We start from the raw sequence: 17394 nt of genomic DNA, 5'->3' as shown, positions 1-17394 counted from the left end.
AAAAAAAAAGATATATAGGGTTTATCAATCTACATTTCCAAAGCTTAAACCTACAGAACCTAGAGCTCTACCTAGAAACAGCAGCAGGGCCTGCACCGAGCCAGGCAATGGTGCTGTGAGAGCCACATACTGCTCCTAGCAGGAATGTCCTGAGGGAAGGGACGTCCTGAGGGCTGCGCTGTCCCAGCGCCACATGTGTCACAGCAGGCACACAGTTAGATCCCTCTCTGTGGGCACGTGAGCTAAGTCACTCTAGCACTGCCCCAGTAGCCGAGGATCAGGCTACAATGCATTAAAGGGACATGTACACATCAGAAAGGAGTGGCAGGGGCTGGTGCGATGGCTCAGTGGTCTAAAGCACCTACTTAGAACAAGCTTAGCAAAGCACAGGGACTGCAGTTCAATCCCCCAGCACCACATGCCAGCCGGCCCGCCCCCTGGTGGGCTGAGCTGGCCACACACATACACACACAAATAGAAAAACAAAGAAAGGAGTGGCAGTACCAGGCAATGACATCGCCACCTATCAGCAGGTCAGTATTCAGGTTTAATGGTAGTGCTGGCAACTTGGGAAAAAGTGGGGTTAGGGGTGCAGTCTGGGCTCTCGAGATCTAAAAAGCTCACCATCTCTGTCCTACAGTGCACGAGAGGCACCTAGGGGTGCGAACTCCTGACGAGCACACAAACTGCAGTGACACCAGAGGCATGAGGCTGCTGCACGCACGCTCTTTACAGTGAACTTCTTAAAGGTGTTACGCCACAGCAATAAAAAGTATGTACAGCAAATACATAAACCAGTGAGAAGTTACTGTCATCAAGGCCGCTCTTCCTAGCAGCTGCAGTGAAGGTCTGTTTACACCAGCTTCACTGTAAACATGTAGTGTCCGATGCGATGATGGCATGACTGCACCAACGTCACCAAGAGTCAGGAACTTTCCAGCTCATCGTAATCTTTGGGCCATCTACTAGAATGTCATCTTGTGGTACACAACTGATTTCCAAGAGTACAAAGAACACTACTGTTCACATTTTGGTTAACACAACTAGTTACTTCTCCAAAGATGAGACTCTTTTGTGGGGTGGGTATTGAGACAAGTGTCTTACTCTGTAGTTCAGGCTGGCCCTCAACTTCTGGCAATCCTGCCTCAGCCTCCCAAATGCTGAGATTATAGCCATGCACTACTATGCCCAGCTTGAGACTCTTATAAGCTCCAAAAACTATCTCTAAATGAGCCTGATCTGCTGGTATAAGGCCAGGTCCCCACCCTGATTGCCACCCTGTTCTGGCCCCACCTGGCTGCCACAGAAAACCCACAGAACACCACTGTCACCTGCAGGACAATGCAGCCCTGGATGAAGTCATCAAAGGCAATCTGTCCTCGTCCTTGTCTGTCAAACTTGCGGATGAGGATGTCGTGGAACTGGTCAGAGAGCCGGTAGCCTTGGAGAAGAAAGATCAGAGTCAAGAGAGCCTGGAGGTGCTTGGCTGCCGCAGTTCTCCCTCCCAAGACTCCACAACCTAACAGCAAACGACAGCTGGGTGGAAGTAAAAGTGCGAATTTGTTCAAATGTACTCTGAGAACCAAGAGTGTCCTACATTAGTCTGAAATAAATTTACATTTTCAGTACTACAATGTGACCTACTTGGAGACAAGTACCATTCCTTGTAAAGACAAGTCACCACTGTCCCATCGTTTGCTGTGAGATCATAGTTGGTTAACTGCACTCACTCCATGCAATGCACACAGAGGTCGCTTCCAGGGCAGCCAGGCCTGGTATCCTGAACCCAAGGAAGCCACCTCAAGATCAAAGTTCTGAATGACTCACTGCCTAGCCCACTCACTACCAAAGAATGCTTTGGTAATCACAGAAGGCTCTAGTTAAACAGAAGCTGACCTGAGGAATGGGGTTAACCGATGGGGACCCCCACATACATCCGGACATCTGACGTCAGGGCACTGAGAGGGCAAGGTAGCTCAGAATCACCACCAGGTCCTCAGGTGAATGATTTCATTTCAATCTGCTGAGCATGCTGAGGAAAAGTCTCCAACAGTGAGGTGGCTCTGAAGACTTGTGGATGCACCCAATGGGCCCAGACAGCCCTGAAGACACAGTGAAGGAGGGTGTACCCTCTACCTGTGTGACTGTGTGTCCTTACTGATTCAGGAGACAAGATCCAGATGCAAATAGATTTTTACCAGTTTTCAGTCTTTCCTGCTGCACACCTACTGCCTGAGTGAATCTGACAGTTAATTACCTGTATTAAGTTAATCATTTAATCATTTTACTCATAGACTCAAACATGCCCACACATTCATAGCAGCTTCGGAGTGGCCAGTGAGCTAGTTCCTCAGTTCCAGGGCCCATAAAAAATGATGGAGGGCAGTACAGGACTTTCCCTGTAGGCCAAGTAGAACACAGAATGTTCACTGAAGTCTGAAGAAACAGCGGGTGGGATTGGCTGCCACACCTCCCAACACACGGCAGCACGTGGCTGGCAGGTCAGGAAGCATCTTCGACTTAGCCCAGCTCACAGAAGGCAGAAGCTGGGACATGGCCATGGGATGCTGCCTGCGCAGGTAAGGAACAGATACTGACAGCCAATGCTGGTCTCCTGTCAGAACACACAGGGACAGAGGAGATGGGAAAAAGACAGAGGATCCAGTCTGACAGACATGGAAGCAACTCTTCACCTCTCGGACCTAACTCCCAATTTTCTTGTCATAGAAAAGTGAGAATAAAGGTGAGGCTAGTAAAGGGAATGACAAATGAGCAAACCATGAAAGAAGAATGCTCACTGGAGAGGCCAAAACTTGAGCAAGAGCCACATCCTCGGCACCCATAGTTGCTTTGCATGCAGGTCAGTGAGCTCCCCTGGCCCGGGCCGCCCAGGCCTGGTGTGCTAACTAGAGGATGCACCAGCTTGCTGGAGTTGGGAAGTGGGGCTTCCCAGGCCTCTGTCTCAGACCAGTGCTCTGATCTGGAAATACTGCTAAGCCAGGTGCCACACCTCGCCCGCCACATAAGCCATCCGTTCCTCCTCCCCAGAGCTGCACCATCCAGCAAGATGAGCCACTGGGGCTCAGCAGCCAGGTTGCGACTACATCAGGGGTCTCAGCCCTTCCAGGCCTGTGCACGGTCAGAGGCAGGAGAGATGGGGACACCCTGGACCCTTCCCTGTTGCTGCCAAGCATGCTCTGCCAGAGCCCTCAGAGATGACAACAGCCTCACTGAGAGGGGACCTGAATACGTTCTCTGCGTCCACTTCCAGGAACTGATGGTGCAGAGTCTTCTCCCTTTGAACTCAAAGGAGGGATGACGCTGCCAGAAAACTGCCCCACAAACACTCCAGGCTGAGGGGTCAACACCAGGCTAGGCCCGTGACCCACCACCACCACCACCACCAGCTCCATGAGTAGCATGGCTGACAGTCACAGCACTGTCTAAGAAAATCAGTGACTGAAAAGGATCCAACCTATGCTTCCAGCCATCTGACAGCATGAAACGGGTGGGACTTACACCTGAGCTTTTCTGAGTCTAAGTCAGAAAAAATAACAGAAATGCTGTCAACTTTGTAAGGCAAGTAGATGGCAGTACAATCTCATGAACAAGTGTGCGTCCACATGTTCCAGTTACAGAATGAGGGCACAGGGTGGCACATGGATCTGCTCTAAAATGTTCAGCCATAAACGAGGACACAAACGCAGCAGAGACAGGAAATGACAGAAGTAGGTTCATTATGCTCTCAGTTTTCATTATTAAAAATGGAAATTGGAGGGTCAGCCAGACAGCTCAGTGGACTAAAGCACCTGCTTAGGCAGAGTGCAACAGCCAGGATTCGATCTCCAGCCTGCCATGCCGGCCCTATCCCCGGGGCACACCGAGACAGCGACTGAGACTGGGCGTGGTGGCACACACCTGGAATCCCAGAGCTTGGGGAGGTTGAAAGCAGGAGAATCACTATGAGTCCAATCTATGTAGTGAGACCCTGGAGAACCTGTACTAAGTACATTTTTTTAAAAAAGGAAACTAGGGGCTGGTGAGATGGCTCAGTGGTCTAAAGCACCTACTTAGTACAAGCTAAGCTAAGCAAAACACAGGGACCGCGGTTCAATCCCCCAGCACCACATGCCAGACAGCCCCGCCCCCTGGTGGGCTGAGCTGGCCACACACACATAAATAAATAAAAAATTTTTAAAAAAAAGGAAACTAGCTGGGCATGGTAGCACTTGCCTCCAATCCCAGCACTTGGGAGGCTAAGGCAAGAGGATCACCATGAGCTCAAAGCCAGCCTGGGCTACGTAAGTGAGTTCAAGGCTAACCTGTACCACATAGTGAAACCCTGTCTCTAAATACATACATACATATATACCAATGGAAACTGCAAAAGCTACCAGCTAGGCTGGGTGAGAAAGAGGAGCCAGAGGGAGCAGAGGCTCTGGGGGTGAGGAGTGGTCTCTTCTGACCATGCTGCTGTAGGCTAGACTTCAAGCCAACAAATTGCCGGCGTAGGTATCTGTGCCCACGAGGGACCTGACTGCAGGTGTTGGCATGGTTTGAGTGCACGGAGGATGGATCATCAGACCCAACAGGCACTGAGTTGCACAGTGCCACCAGGACTGGCCTGAGACATCCTTGGCCACTGCTGAGCATCCCAGGTCACCACAGAATACACCTGTTTTCAAGAGTCAAAAAAAAAAAAAAATGAGTCAAAAAAGAAAGGGACATTTGCTTCTTCTTCCTCTTCCTCTTCTTTTTTTTTTTTTTGGCAGAACCAGGGACTGAACCAGGCAAGCACTTATTCTACTAAGCTATCTCCCCAGCCCTGGATGTTGGCTTCTAAAGCCAACTTACTAACAATTACCAACTTACCAACAAAAACTTTCCAAAATAATGTGTAAGCAGAACGATCATGCTCCTTTTCATGGAGGATAAGGGGATACAGCTCTGCAAGATCAGGAACCATATATAGGAAGAAACGGAATAGGACACTACAAACGCTCTGTGCATTGTGCTATTCCTCCAGAAAAGGTTCAGGCACTGCCCTGTTGGTTTCTGACCAGCTACACCTCCTACTGCTGCCACGTGCATGAAGATTGCTGGAATGTCCTTGCTTTGCCCAGGACACAGAGTCTGGAAGCCAGGACTACTGTCTCCATCAGTCCCCAGGACCTTGAAAATAGCTCCAAGTCCTCTACCCTGGAGCAGGGTGATGCTCCATGACACTGTGATTTGTCCAGAACTGATTCACAAGTTAGGCCCAGCCCCAAGTTCAAGTGCCTCTTGCCACACTAGGCAGCACTGGGCCCCCATTATCTCCTGCTTGGCCCTGTCCAGCACCAAGGGGCCTCCCTGGGCTCCTAGGGTCCACTCTCCATACAGGCCATTCTTATCACTGTCCCTGAAGACAGAAGCCAGCTGGGTCCCCTACCACATCCCCCCACCTAAGGTACAGCAAAGCCATCTGCTTCCCAAGTTTCAATTTGTAGTCATCCTGTCCAAATCCTAGCCCAAAACCAGCGAAGTCTGAACACAACTTCCTGGAGAGACACCGGGACTCTAACCAGCCATATGGAGAAGCTCATAAGGTGAGAAGGAAGAGAGAAAGTCAGAAGGTATGCACTAGAGAGGTGGAGGGAAGGACAGGAGCTGCGACAGCAGCCACAAGAAGTAGTGTGCTTCAGGGTAGCATGACTCACGCCACGAGACACTGAATCAGGATGAATTTTCTAAAAGACATTGATGCGCAATCTTTTAAGTAAAATACAGGTTTTGGCAATATAAGCCAGATAAACAAGAGCACTGAATGAGATTGTCCCAAACAGACAAAAATCTTGGGGAAGCAGTAACAAACCTTGGGCTGGTTCCAAACATTTGGTGCTTACGTTGTAAAGAGAAACATCAGCAACAGGTGTGGTGGCGCAGGCCTATAGAATCTCAGCCACTTGGGAGGCTAAGGCAAAAGGATAGCAAGTTCGAGGTCTGTTTTCACAACTCAGACACTCTGGCTCAAAATTATAAATAAATGAACAGTAAATAAATAAAATACAATATAGGTCCCCGGTAGCACGCTGTGATCATATAGTGGTTAGTACTCTGCGTTGTGGCTGTAGTAAAATACAATACAATAAAATAAAAAGGGCCGGGGTATAGTTAGTTCAACAGTTCAGTGCTTGCCTACCAGGGATGAGGTCTTGGGTGCAATTCCTGTACTGCCCCCATCTCAGCTTCCTCTCAGACCCAAGACCAGTTCTGGCAGCACAGGCTACACTCTAGACAGGTGCTATGAACACGTGTGAGAAGCACGGCACGCGGTCACACACCCAAGCCCGACGGGAATGTCCATGTTGCACACGTGTCAGGGCTCACAGGCTGGATGCACTTGAGAATGGGTTCCTGCGCTTCCTCTAACTCCAGAAGAGCAAAATCAGGAAACTGAGAGCTAGACCTGGTAGCTTACAGGATCGTTTGTAGGATTAATTTACCATGTATCAAAATGCCACGTATTCTGGTGGACAGCGCAACAGAAGCTGCTCCACACCATTTTTTCATTTATCCACTTTAAGGCACTTTCAAAGCCACATTCTCAATTTTGATCTTGACATCAACACACTTCACAAAAGTGACAGATGATTTGCATAGCCCTTATCTCATTTTGGAGGGAAAACTGCATGAAAGATCCCATGTCAAACATAGGCCTGCGTGACATAAATGGGAAATATGAACCTGTACAATATAAACAAAAATTCATACGGCTGATTTAAAAGTAAGTTGAACAAAATCAAAGGCACAGTGGGGCCCCTGGGTTCCAAAATGAAATATGCTACACAATCAAGACAAGTGAATTACCAAAACCTGAGAGTGCTTGCTTGAGCTCGTTCTTGTCGATCATCCCCGAGTTGTCCCTGTCGTAGGTGCGGAAGACGTTCTGCCAATCTGTGATGTACTTCCACACACCTGTGAACTCGCTGAAGTTGACACCAGCTTTGTTCTCCCGGTCAAACATAGCTGAGGCAAAGCAGACAAGAGGGACTGTCAGGTCCCTGCCCTAAAGAAGCTCAACTCTGGGCACGTGCTTAGCTGCCACTGCCAGCCTCAGTCCTCCCAGATGCCAGCACAACACCAACCAGAGGCTCGAAACCCTACCTAAGGGCCAGCCAAATAGCTCAGCAGATTAAAGCGCCTGCTTAGGCAGACACAGCAGCCAGGATTCAATCCCCAACATGCTGTGCTGGCCCCACGTGCTGAGACGACAGTTGAGACGGGGCGTGGTGGCGCACACCTGTAATCCCAGCGCCTGGGAGGCTGAAAACAGGAGGATCACTCAAGTCTGATCTACATTGTGAGAGCCTGTGGACCCTTACTCAAATACAAAAAGAAACAAACAAACCCCCACTAAGAAATGCTCACTTACTGAGTATGTCTGGATCCCTAAAATCCCTGTCTCTTCTGCCAGGGACCAAGGGGGATTCCCAGTTCCAGCTCTTCAAAACAACAGAAAGAAGGGATACTGGCTATGCAGTGGACTATAGTAGCACCAGAGTAAAAACTAAAACAATATTCTATACTGAAGTAGACTGTGGTAAGCAGGCTCACTGTGGGTATTTCTTGTTCTTTTTTTTATGTATTTGGTACAGGGTCTACAGGGTCTCACTACACAGATAAGACTCATACTGATTCGGTTTTCAGCCTCCCAAGCGCTGGTATTACAGGCACATGCCACCATGCCCAGCCTCAGTTGCCATCTCAGCATAGCCAGGGGGCGGGGCCAGCAGGACATGCTTTGGGTATTTCTGTTTCACCAGGAAGACTCTGGGGTACAGAGGTCAAGTCTGTCATCTCCCCGCCCCCACCCCAGCTCGTAATCCTGGGCCAAAGCAGACTCTTCTGTATGGCAAGATCTACTACATCTCCTGGAAAAACTCAGAACAGTCCTCATGGGGCAACAGAAGCCTATGTATTTTGATTTAAAAAACAAACCCTAGACTATTGTCCTATTAGCGTCAGATTTTAAAAAATAAGACCTGACCTTAACTGGACATGGTGGTGTACACTTATGACTCTGGGAGGAGGAGACAGAATTGTTAGTTTGAGCCCTGCCTGGCCAATTTAGCAATTTAGTGAGACCCTGTCTCAACACAAACAATAAAACAGAGTTGGGGAGGATAACTCAGTGTGATATCCAGTTTCAGTCCCCAAAAATGAAACAACAAAACACTACAGTGTCATTCCAGCTCTAAATACATATAAACAGATAACTAGAACTGCATGTACATGTAAAGTGTATTTCCAAAATGGCCATAAAAATGTGGAGAAAATTATCAATCACTGGGCCTCCTCAAGCACCAAGGCTGACTGGAGGCTGCAGTAAGACCACCCATGATTCAGCAAAATCTCACATGAGCAAAGATTGTGAAATAGTGTTAATGTTCGTCTACCACGCAGGAGGCTTCACCCCAGTGCTGGTTTCCACATTACTGCCTAGGACACAGGCGACACTGAAGGATGGATGAGTGACAGCTGGGGCTGGCTTTGACATATGGCCCCATTCTGGCAGGGAAACACACAGGCATCCTGCCCATCCACAACGTCCGCAGTGCTCCACATCAGCACACCCAGGAGCTTTTATCGACATACTGTTGCCTGGATCAGCTCCATGCAGTGCCTGCAACTCTCTGCAATGCACTACAGAGCTCAAAGTCAGTACAGACAAGCCACCCCCATGGAGTAAAACCTGTGTACAGAGTAGGAGGTGGGGTGAGGACCAGACCTCAGACACAGGGCCTGGTCCTGCAGAGGGCAGAACTGAACCCAAGATCCCATATTAAAAAGAACTTGGGGGCCAGTGAAATAGCTCAGCAGACTAAGCACCTGCTTAGGCAAACTCAGGGACCACGGTTCGATCCCTGGCACATGCCACACAGGCTCCACCCTCAGGCATGCTGAGTCAGCCAGGGTCTGGGCCTGGTGGCACACACCTGTAATCCCAGAGCTGGGGAGGCTGAAAACAGGTGGACCACTATGAGTACAAGCTATAGGGGGCCTGCCCCTTAGCTCAGCTCTTTAAGTGCCTGCTTCAACAAAGCAGTCAGGTTCAGGCTGCTGTGGTTTGATCCCCAAAACTCAAGCCAGCCAAACCTGCCCTGAAGGCATTTGGAGCAAAAAAAAAAAAAACAAGCTATGTAGTAAGGCCCTGTATCAAATACATTTTAAAAAATAAAGATTTGGAAGGGAGCTACATCTTTAGAAGAGTAGGCTAAAGAAAGTCCACCTCATAGTTACGCAAACATTCCAGAAATCAAAGGAACAACAAATTTTCTTCTGAGACCATGAGGCTGCAGGTCCATCCTCTCTGGATCTGGCCCTCAAACCTTCACTGGGGTTTGCAGCCAGAAAGGACCCACCCTGAGAACCCACACCCTAGCCAGCTGCCACAACATGAGTCCTTTTCTGAGGATGTGCCCCAGTGCAGGCCCTGGTTTGCTGTATCAAGTACATGCAAACTCAAACCCGTAATACAAAGAAAAACTACAAAAATATCAAGGAAATATCAACGTATGTAAGGCCCAGCAGGAAAGTCAGATGTAGACCATCCCCTCAAGAGCTCAGGGTCATCATGAACACAGGGCAAAACAGTGTTTATATGTGGACTTTTTCACAGAAATTTTCCCTCAAATTTTAAAAATATCATATAGAACCTCTGGAGAAAAAAAGATGAAATGCCAAAAAAAAAATACAGAGTGAGAAATATCAAAAATAACCAGATAAGCCTTGAAATCAGAAACTGAAAATCAGATTAAGCTGTAAATTAAAACTAAAGAATCAGTAGGGCATCGTGGCACACGCCTGTAACCCTAGCACTGCATGGCGAAGCTGACACAGGAGGATCACTATGAGGCTGCGTGCAGCCTGGGCTACATGATGAGGCCAAGGCCAGCCTGAACTCTATGACACCCTATCTCAAAAAACAAAAACAAAAAAACAGAAGTACTGTACACACAAAAAGCTGTGCAGAGGCAGGGAGAATAGGATGCCAGGACCCAGCACCAAGCAGCAGCCAAATTGGGAACAAGCTCATCCAAGCAGCACCCAGGGCAAGTCGACATCACCTGCCACCCACATCTGTCTGCAGATACTTACAAATGATTGACCTGACAGTCACTGGATTAAATGGAGTCCATGTGCCTGAAAACAAATGACACACAATAGCAATTAAACAGATGCTCACTTTACAGAACTCTGTAAGTGCCTGACCCACAATGCAAGCCGGCGAGAGTCACCGCCTGCTCCAGAGCAGAGGTCCTCCCGGGGGCCCAGTCCAGGGCACCGAGGAACTTCTGCTTGCCCTGACTCCAGAGGACCCTGCACACAGCGTCGTGTGCTGCACCCTGCAGGAGCTCCCCATTTTCTACTATCTGTTGCTACTCCAAACCAAATGTCGGCTCTCTAGAGCTCCATCTGGACAAGTTTCTGGGTAGAACAGCCACACTAGTTCCCTAAACGACTCTCACCACTCTTAGGCTGGACAACTCTCTAAGAGAATACTCAGGGACATGGTGTCTTACACAGAGGGGACACAGCCCGTGGACAAGGATGAGAAGCCAAGCATGAGCTTCCAGAGTGTGGGGAGGCCATGCTCACATCTTCCACAATGCTTCAGGGGTCACCTTCAGGGCAGCTGTCCTGAGCCAGGGAGTCCAGGGTTTTTCAGTGTGTCATCAAGCCCTACTTGCTTAGAGGGAAGCAGATGTTGGCCACAAACTACATCCTTGGTATAGACCATGCAGGCAAAGAGGCATAACTCAGCTGGAGGCCCCTGGTCTACGTCAGCCCATTCTAGAACACAGGGCCCAGGACTGAACAGAGCTAGGCATCCAACAGGTTTTTCTTGGAAACATAAAGGTTTGGTCAACCCAGCCTGAGAGCTAACCCACGGATCAAAATTATGGGTAAGCTCCAGACTCTGAGTCATCACAGGACTATAAACACCACTGCTCATAACTGGGTCCACGTACAAAAAGGACAGTTATTTGACTGTGTGGGCATTCTATACACAACTCCTGCCTCCATGAAGTGATTTCTCTCAGTCCCTTTGGGGGAGCAGGCCATTCCTGTGAGACTTGCCATGTAGACCAGGGTGGCCTCAAATTTACAGCAATACTACCTCGGCTCCCCAAGTGCTGGGATTATAGGTGTGTGCCACCATGCCCAGGGATCTCTCAGTTCTTTTGTCCGACACGAGTTTTAACTACAACACTAGAGAGGGAGAGAGAAAGAGAAGAGAGGAAAGAAGCGAGGGAGAGAGAATCCTGTCATGTGGTCCTATGTACCGATCACAACAGCTCCTGTGAAGACAGCTCAAAACAAGACCCTATTGGGAATCACTAACACTCTCAGCATGGTGTCGACCAGATGGCAACAGACCTCCCAGAAGCTCAGATCGAGCTGAAGGAAGAATCTACGCAATTTTGTAATTTCACTTTCCTTCTAGTACTATGTTACATCCCCTGAAATGGCTTAATGACTTAGCTCCAATATCAAAATAGAACACCAATCCTGAGAGAACAATAGAAATCAAAATGGTTTCAAACACAGGCACTGGGGGCCGGCCAGATAGCTTAGCGGATTAAAGTACCTGTTTAGGCAGACACAGGGACCCAGGATCAATCTCTGGCTCCACATGCCAAGTCGGCCCTGCCCCCGGGGTGTGCTGAGACAGCGACTAAGACCGGGCGTGGTGGTGAGCACCTATAATCCCAGCACTTGGAAGGCTGAAAACAGGAGGGTCGCTATGAGTTCAATCTGTGTAGTGAGACCCTGTAGACCCTGTACTAAACACACACAAAAAAACAAAAAACCAGGCACTGAAAACAGTGACAAGTATCATCTGCCTACACAAAGCACCACTGTGAACCTTCATTATGAAGCTCATGATGTAGAGGCCAGAGAGAGCGGTGGTCTGAAAGCTGTCTCCTCCAAAACTCAAGATAACACTAGTGCCACTACTGGGCATGAGAACTCCACTCCTGAGAAAGGGGTAGGTGGGGCCTTTCTTTTTGGAGTAGGTGAGTCATGGTGGGGGTCTCCTGGTGAAAGTGCAAGGTGGCTCCTTCCTCCCAGTCTTGCCCTTCCACCTTCTGCCGTGGCCAGCCAATGTCTCACCATGCTCTTGGCTTCCCAACCTCCCAAGCCCAGAGCAAAATGAATCTGTCTATAAAGCACCTGGTCTGGGGAATTATTATAGAAGCAGGAAAAGGACTAAGATATAGTACACGAGAGAAAAGGAGAATGCTAGTCTTAAGGCAGGAAAATACAGAACCACTGTCCACTGAAGAGAGGAAGAGAAGACATGGGTGCCTTGCAGGGAGTGGATCAGCAGAGGCAGGTGGCAGACACCAGCAGGCACACAGGTAGGAAACCCCAAGGCCTCGGTGTGAACGACCAAATGGGGAGAAACGGAGCCACACAGCACATGGCATGACGTGCACAAAGAACACACCTCTGAGTGCAGAGCTGGGCTCTGCAACGACACCACCACAGGTGAGCCAGAGCATGGGGCTGCCACCACCTGTATCACAGGGAAGTGGGCAAAGCAGGTGCTGTCACCACCCGCTCTGTGAGGCTGTAAAGGGACTAGGAATCTGTGCTCACTAATAATCTGCCTCACTCCAGAATATATTTGCAGTACACAGAATAAGTACAATGTCAGCTGGAATCAAAAAAGTAAGGTAAGAGGGAAGGAAAGAAAGTAAGCAGCCCAAGGCAAGATCAGAAAATATACCCCTTAAAAATCCTAAACCCTGGAGCCGGGGAGATGGCTCAGTGGAATAAGCGCAAGGGCCTGAGTTCAATCCCCGGTTCCGCAAAAAGCAAAAAAAAAAAAAAAAATCTTAAACCCTTGCTATCAACAAACCACAAACCACAAGCCCGGAGGAAAATGAATTTGTCTATAAAGCACCTTGTCTGGGGAATTATTATAGCAGCAGGAAAAGGACTAAGATACAGTGCACGAGAGAAAAGGAGAATGCTAGTGTTAAATTTTCAGTTAATTTGAAGAAGAAAATTGACTCAGCAGATACAGGGTTGGTAAGATACAGAAAAAGCAGCACCATAGCTGTGTGGGACACGCTGCGTGGGACACGCTGCGTGCTGTGCCTCCAGGAACAGCATGATCCCATCCTTGGGATTAGCAGCAACCACATGGGGCTGGCTCTCGCCCCCACAACATAAGCCTAGGGCTCTCACCCCCACAGGGCTCTCACCCCCACAAAGCTCCATTTTGGCAGCTGTTAAAATTCACTTTCAAGCAGTTCTTGGTAGAGACTGAGTGGTAGCTTAAATCAGGGTTATGTTCTGATAGGTACTTGAGGGCTAATGCCTACTGGTGAAAATACAGGGGCCCTAAATCCACAGTTCAGAACACGCGTTGTAGCTGGGCATGGTGGCACACGCCTATGATCTCAGAACTCAGGAGGCAGAGGCAGAGACAGGAGGATCGCTGGGAGTTCAAGGCCATTCTGGACTACATCGTGAGACCCCCCAAAAAAACAGGCGTTGTTTAAAAGCCCCAGCACCAGGTCCCACACATCGCAAGTGGCCTCTACCAACTTCACTACCATCAAGGGCTGGAGCTAGCCATCCCAGACCTGAACTGCCTCCAGGGCCAAAGACACTGGGAGTAATACTACTCAATGTTGTGGCTAACGCTCCAGGCACTTGTGCTGTGCATCCCAGGAAGTACGTTGCCAGCATTTCCTCAGTTTACTCTTTGAGTAGTGATGCAGACACTAAGACCCAACAGGTTAAGTGCTCATCCAAGACCACATTGCTGAAATAGGGAAAGCCAGGACATGAATCCAGCAGTCCCAGCTCCCCAGTGGGGTCCTCCAAGGTATACAAACTGTCATGCAAATATGGTTGAGTAACTGACCACCACCACCAGTTGAGAAATTTCACACAAAACCTAAATTTGGTCAGTACTCTCAAACATTCAAGCAAATCAACAACAAAAAAAAGGTTATTTACAAGTTCCCAAACTTTTAACCACTCACTGGGAACCACTGAAAACAAGTAAGGTATCTCTGAAGATGATTCAGGAGTACTGTGTGTCACCCTATTGCCACACATTTACAGCATGACATGAGGACATTATTCATTCTGGTCACTTAGGAAGTTTCAAGCCAAGAATTGCCAAATTGTGGCCTGCTGGCGTAGATGCCTTTGCAGTCTTTCTAATAAATCCTGCCTTGTCCTTCCCCTGGATGTAACAAGCACTGGAGATGCAAAGCTCAGATAAAAAGAGTGAATAATAAACAAAGAGGAAAGAACTAAAGAAGGCACTATAGAAAAAAATGGAATCTCTTAACTTCCTGAAAAAAATCTAAACAAACATGTAAAATATCACCCCAGTATTTGTGGCCCACACAGTGAAATGACATCAGTGGCCTCTACAGTTCTGTAAGGCAAATACATTATTCTGAAAACACAGACCCTCAGCCTAACACACATCACCAGGAATGGATGCTTAATGCCTAGCATGTCTCAACAGTCAGTGGTTCTCCTTTAAGCCCAGAGCAAAATGAATGCCCCAGCTTCTAGTATTTTTCACCAGCTCCAACACTGTGAGGCCATGTCCAGTGTCCACTGTTGCCTTTTCCCCTGCCCAGTCAACAATATCATATAAATGCTTCCCACTGATAGATGAGTCTTCCAACACTTCATCAGACCTTAAAACTGGGTTATTTTCCATCTTAAATGGCACACCTCTGAAAAACCAGCCTATGAATATAATAAGAAAAGATGACTTTATCCAAGGGATTACAAAAAGGCGTAAGACATCTCTAGAAATACCACAAGAGATTAATCAGGATGAAATCAGCAAAAGCATGACTCCATGGAGAGCCCTCAATGCACTCCACACAAGGCCTGCATTCCTTCCAGCCCCTGCCTGAAGGCCTAGCATTCCCCACCCTGAGAAGAATACATCTCCATGATCCCACTGCCCTACCTCCCAATAGCCCTATTTCTCAGTTTGTCCCTAGAGTTGCAGCAGTTCCCAAAGCAACCAAGATTCAAGTACTGCATAGGCTGGTGCTAATCCCTTTAACAATTACCTCTGTGTCCCCTGACAACTCTTAAGTGCCTCAGAGGAGTTAAAGTCCAATTATCAAGAAACACCATCATTAAAAAAAAAAGAAGAAACGCCAGGATATTCAAGACATCTAAAGGGTTTCTGCTGCACAGAGCTAAACTTCCTACCCCTTCCCTAAAACCTACACCCTAGCTCCCAATTCTCAGGCAGCACCTCCCAATTCTCACATTCCTCTATTGTTTTGGAGTTCAGTGGGGCAGCATTAATGATAAGAAGCTACCAACAATGTAAGTTAGAAACACTTCCTTCCTCCTCATGTATCAGTAATAGTAACTTGGTCTTAGTTATTCTCTGTACTTAGAAATAAATTCCAGAAAAGAAACTGCTTCCTTGAGTGGATGAGGCTTTCACTCACCATTGGACAATGCTTGCTGAAGCTCATTGTCTGATATCACCCCACTCCGGTCTTTATCAACCCTACAAAAGAAAGAAGACAAGGTAAGCTGGTGGTGAAAAGTGCAGGAAAAGCAAAATATAACAAAAAACAAAGTTTTTGTTTTGGTTTTTTTTGTCAATACTACAATAGTCTGTAGCCCCTCTTGCAGATCATTCACTATTCTGCCAGAACATCAAAGACCCCCAGAGGTGCTATAGAGAGACCCCTAAAGGATTATCGTTACTGCTCATCTCAAACTTCCTTGGTTACTCCCATGGCCTGTAGCAACTCAAAACATGCTCCAGCTTCTATTATTTTTCATAGATCAGAAACAAATTTTCTGGGATAATAACGTCATTCTTTGGCCGTGAGTCATTCAATTTATGGCCATTCTATCACTAGGACGACCTGGGGCTAAAGACACAGCCACACCGGTCACCTGCCCCGAGGTTCTCCCTGCCCTTTTAGAGTTGCTGCCATTTTCATAGCGCGAGACCTGGTCTGTTCCTGTCCTGAAAAACTGTACCAGAGACCCCGAGGTCAGCTAGGGTCTGCCACTCAACCCTGACCGACGGTGCACCCAGGGCCTCGGGTCCGCAGCTTAGGAAGGGTTGGCGCACAGGAGAGCTGGGGAGGGGAGGCAAAGGAGAGGCCTGAGCGGACAAGGGAGGGGCCCGGGACCTGGGACGGCAGAGAAGGGAGCCCGGGAAGACCGCGCAGGGGGCCGAGATGGGGAGGACGCCAGGGGAGAGCACGGGGGTGGACGACGGGGCCTGAGGGCCAGGGTCCCGGGGGCGCCGGCCTCACCGCTGGAAGACGTTCCACAGGAAGCTCTGGTCCGGCAGCGCGGCGCCCGCAGCAGGGCCCGGGCCGGGCCCCGGGCGGTAGGAGTAAGCGGCCATGGGCAGAGAACAGGCGACGGAGAGACTGTGGCGGCACGGCTCTGCTTCCGCCTTTGCCAGGACCTAGCGCCCACGCCATTTCCGGGGGTGCCGGAAGTGCATGTGCCGCAGGTCGCTGGCCGGCACGACCAATCCGCGCGCAGCTCAGTTGCTGGGCAACGCCGGAGCGTCGGCTTTTGGCCGTGGCTTGTCCCTTGAGCCCAGAGCTCTGTCCTGTCCGGGCTAGTCCGCCGCTGGGCCTTGTTCCCTCCCCGCCCTGGTCTGTTCTTCCTCGGTACCCTGTTCTTACCTCGAGCAGAAGGGTGGAGACGCCTGGAGGAGAGGAGACCGTGCGGGGTGGACTTTCCGGAGCAAGCCCGGGCCTGAATGCGAAAGGTTTAAACCGGACTGAGGACATCCTGGTCATGTGAAAAGAAGTGCAGTGGATGCCAGCTGTCTAAAGTCCTGGGAAGGGAAGGGGCCGAGCATTCCTTATCCTCAAGTCCGTTGCAAAGTAAATGAGCCATTATCTCTCTAACTGGGTGGAATGACCATCACTTTTTCCTGTAAGCCAAGCCAAATTTTCTATAGATTAAAATTCAAGATTTCTACCACCAAAACACATCCTTGTCTCCAGCTCCAGACTTACAGCACCCCTCTCTCTAGGGCCTGCGTCCTACTTTAATGTGTACTTTTAAAATTCCACCTAATCTCCTTATTCCTGACATGTCCTACAAATTCTTTTTCTGTGGTGGCAGTCAGCAAACCTGCAACCTGTCCCATGGGTATGATGACTTAAAAGATTCCCCGTCTATGTTTTAGGGACCTCTTGAACTCTGTGACAAAGCCAGCTTTCCATCTTGGCCTGTGTGCCGTGTGGTCAGGGTGCTCAATTTATTTATATTATTTCAGGATTTCTGTTCTTGATTCGGTGAGGAAGATGGTCTTCATCCTCAGAGCTGGTAAACTATCCTTACGGATTTTTA

The 17394-nt window shown here is 48.8% G+C and overlaps 1 protein-coding gene across 3 annotated transcripts in view; it reads right to left on the bottom strand.

The window, feature by feature from the left end:
• Pdcd6 (programmed cell death 6) overlaps positions 1 to 16501 on the bottom strand; it is a 21117-nt gene extending 4616 nt beyond the window's left edge. Inside the window, exons 1-5 of one of the 3 annotated variants that reach the window (XM_004625173.2) lie at positions 16335 to 16501; positions 15507 to 15568; positions 10141 to 10185; positions 6850 to 7008; positions 1332 to 1441 (exon numbers count right to left, since the gene is read on the bottom strand). In XM_004625173.2, the coding sequence (XP_004625230.1) occupies positions 1332 to 1441; positions 6850 to 7008; positions 10141 to 10185; positions 15507 to 15568; positions 16335 to 16429 (471 nt within the window). In that variant the 5' untranslated portion in view covers positions 16430 to 16501. The remainder of the gene's footprint in view (positions 1 to 1331; positions 1442 to 6849; positions 7009 to 10140; positions 10186 to 15506; positions 15569 to 16334) is intronic. The other 2 variants (XM_004625174.2, XM_023706455.1) reach the window with 2 other exon arrangements.
• Between the last annotated feature and the right edge of the window lie 893 nt (positions 16502 to 17394).

This window comes from Octodon degus, unplaced genomic scaffold, assembly GCF_000260255.1.
Source record: "Octodon degus isolate 3935 unplaced genomic scaffold, OctDeg1.0 scaffold00008, whole genome shotgun sequence".
Classification (NCBI taxonomy): domain Eukaryota; kingdom Metazoa; phylum Chordata; class Mammalia; order Rodentia; family Octodontidae; genus Octodon; species Octodon degus.
The sequence above is the reverse complement of the archived record's forward strand: the minus strand, read 5'-3'. Positions and strand labels throughout refer to the sequence as shown.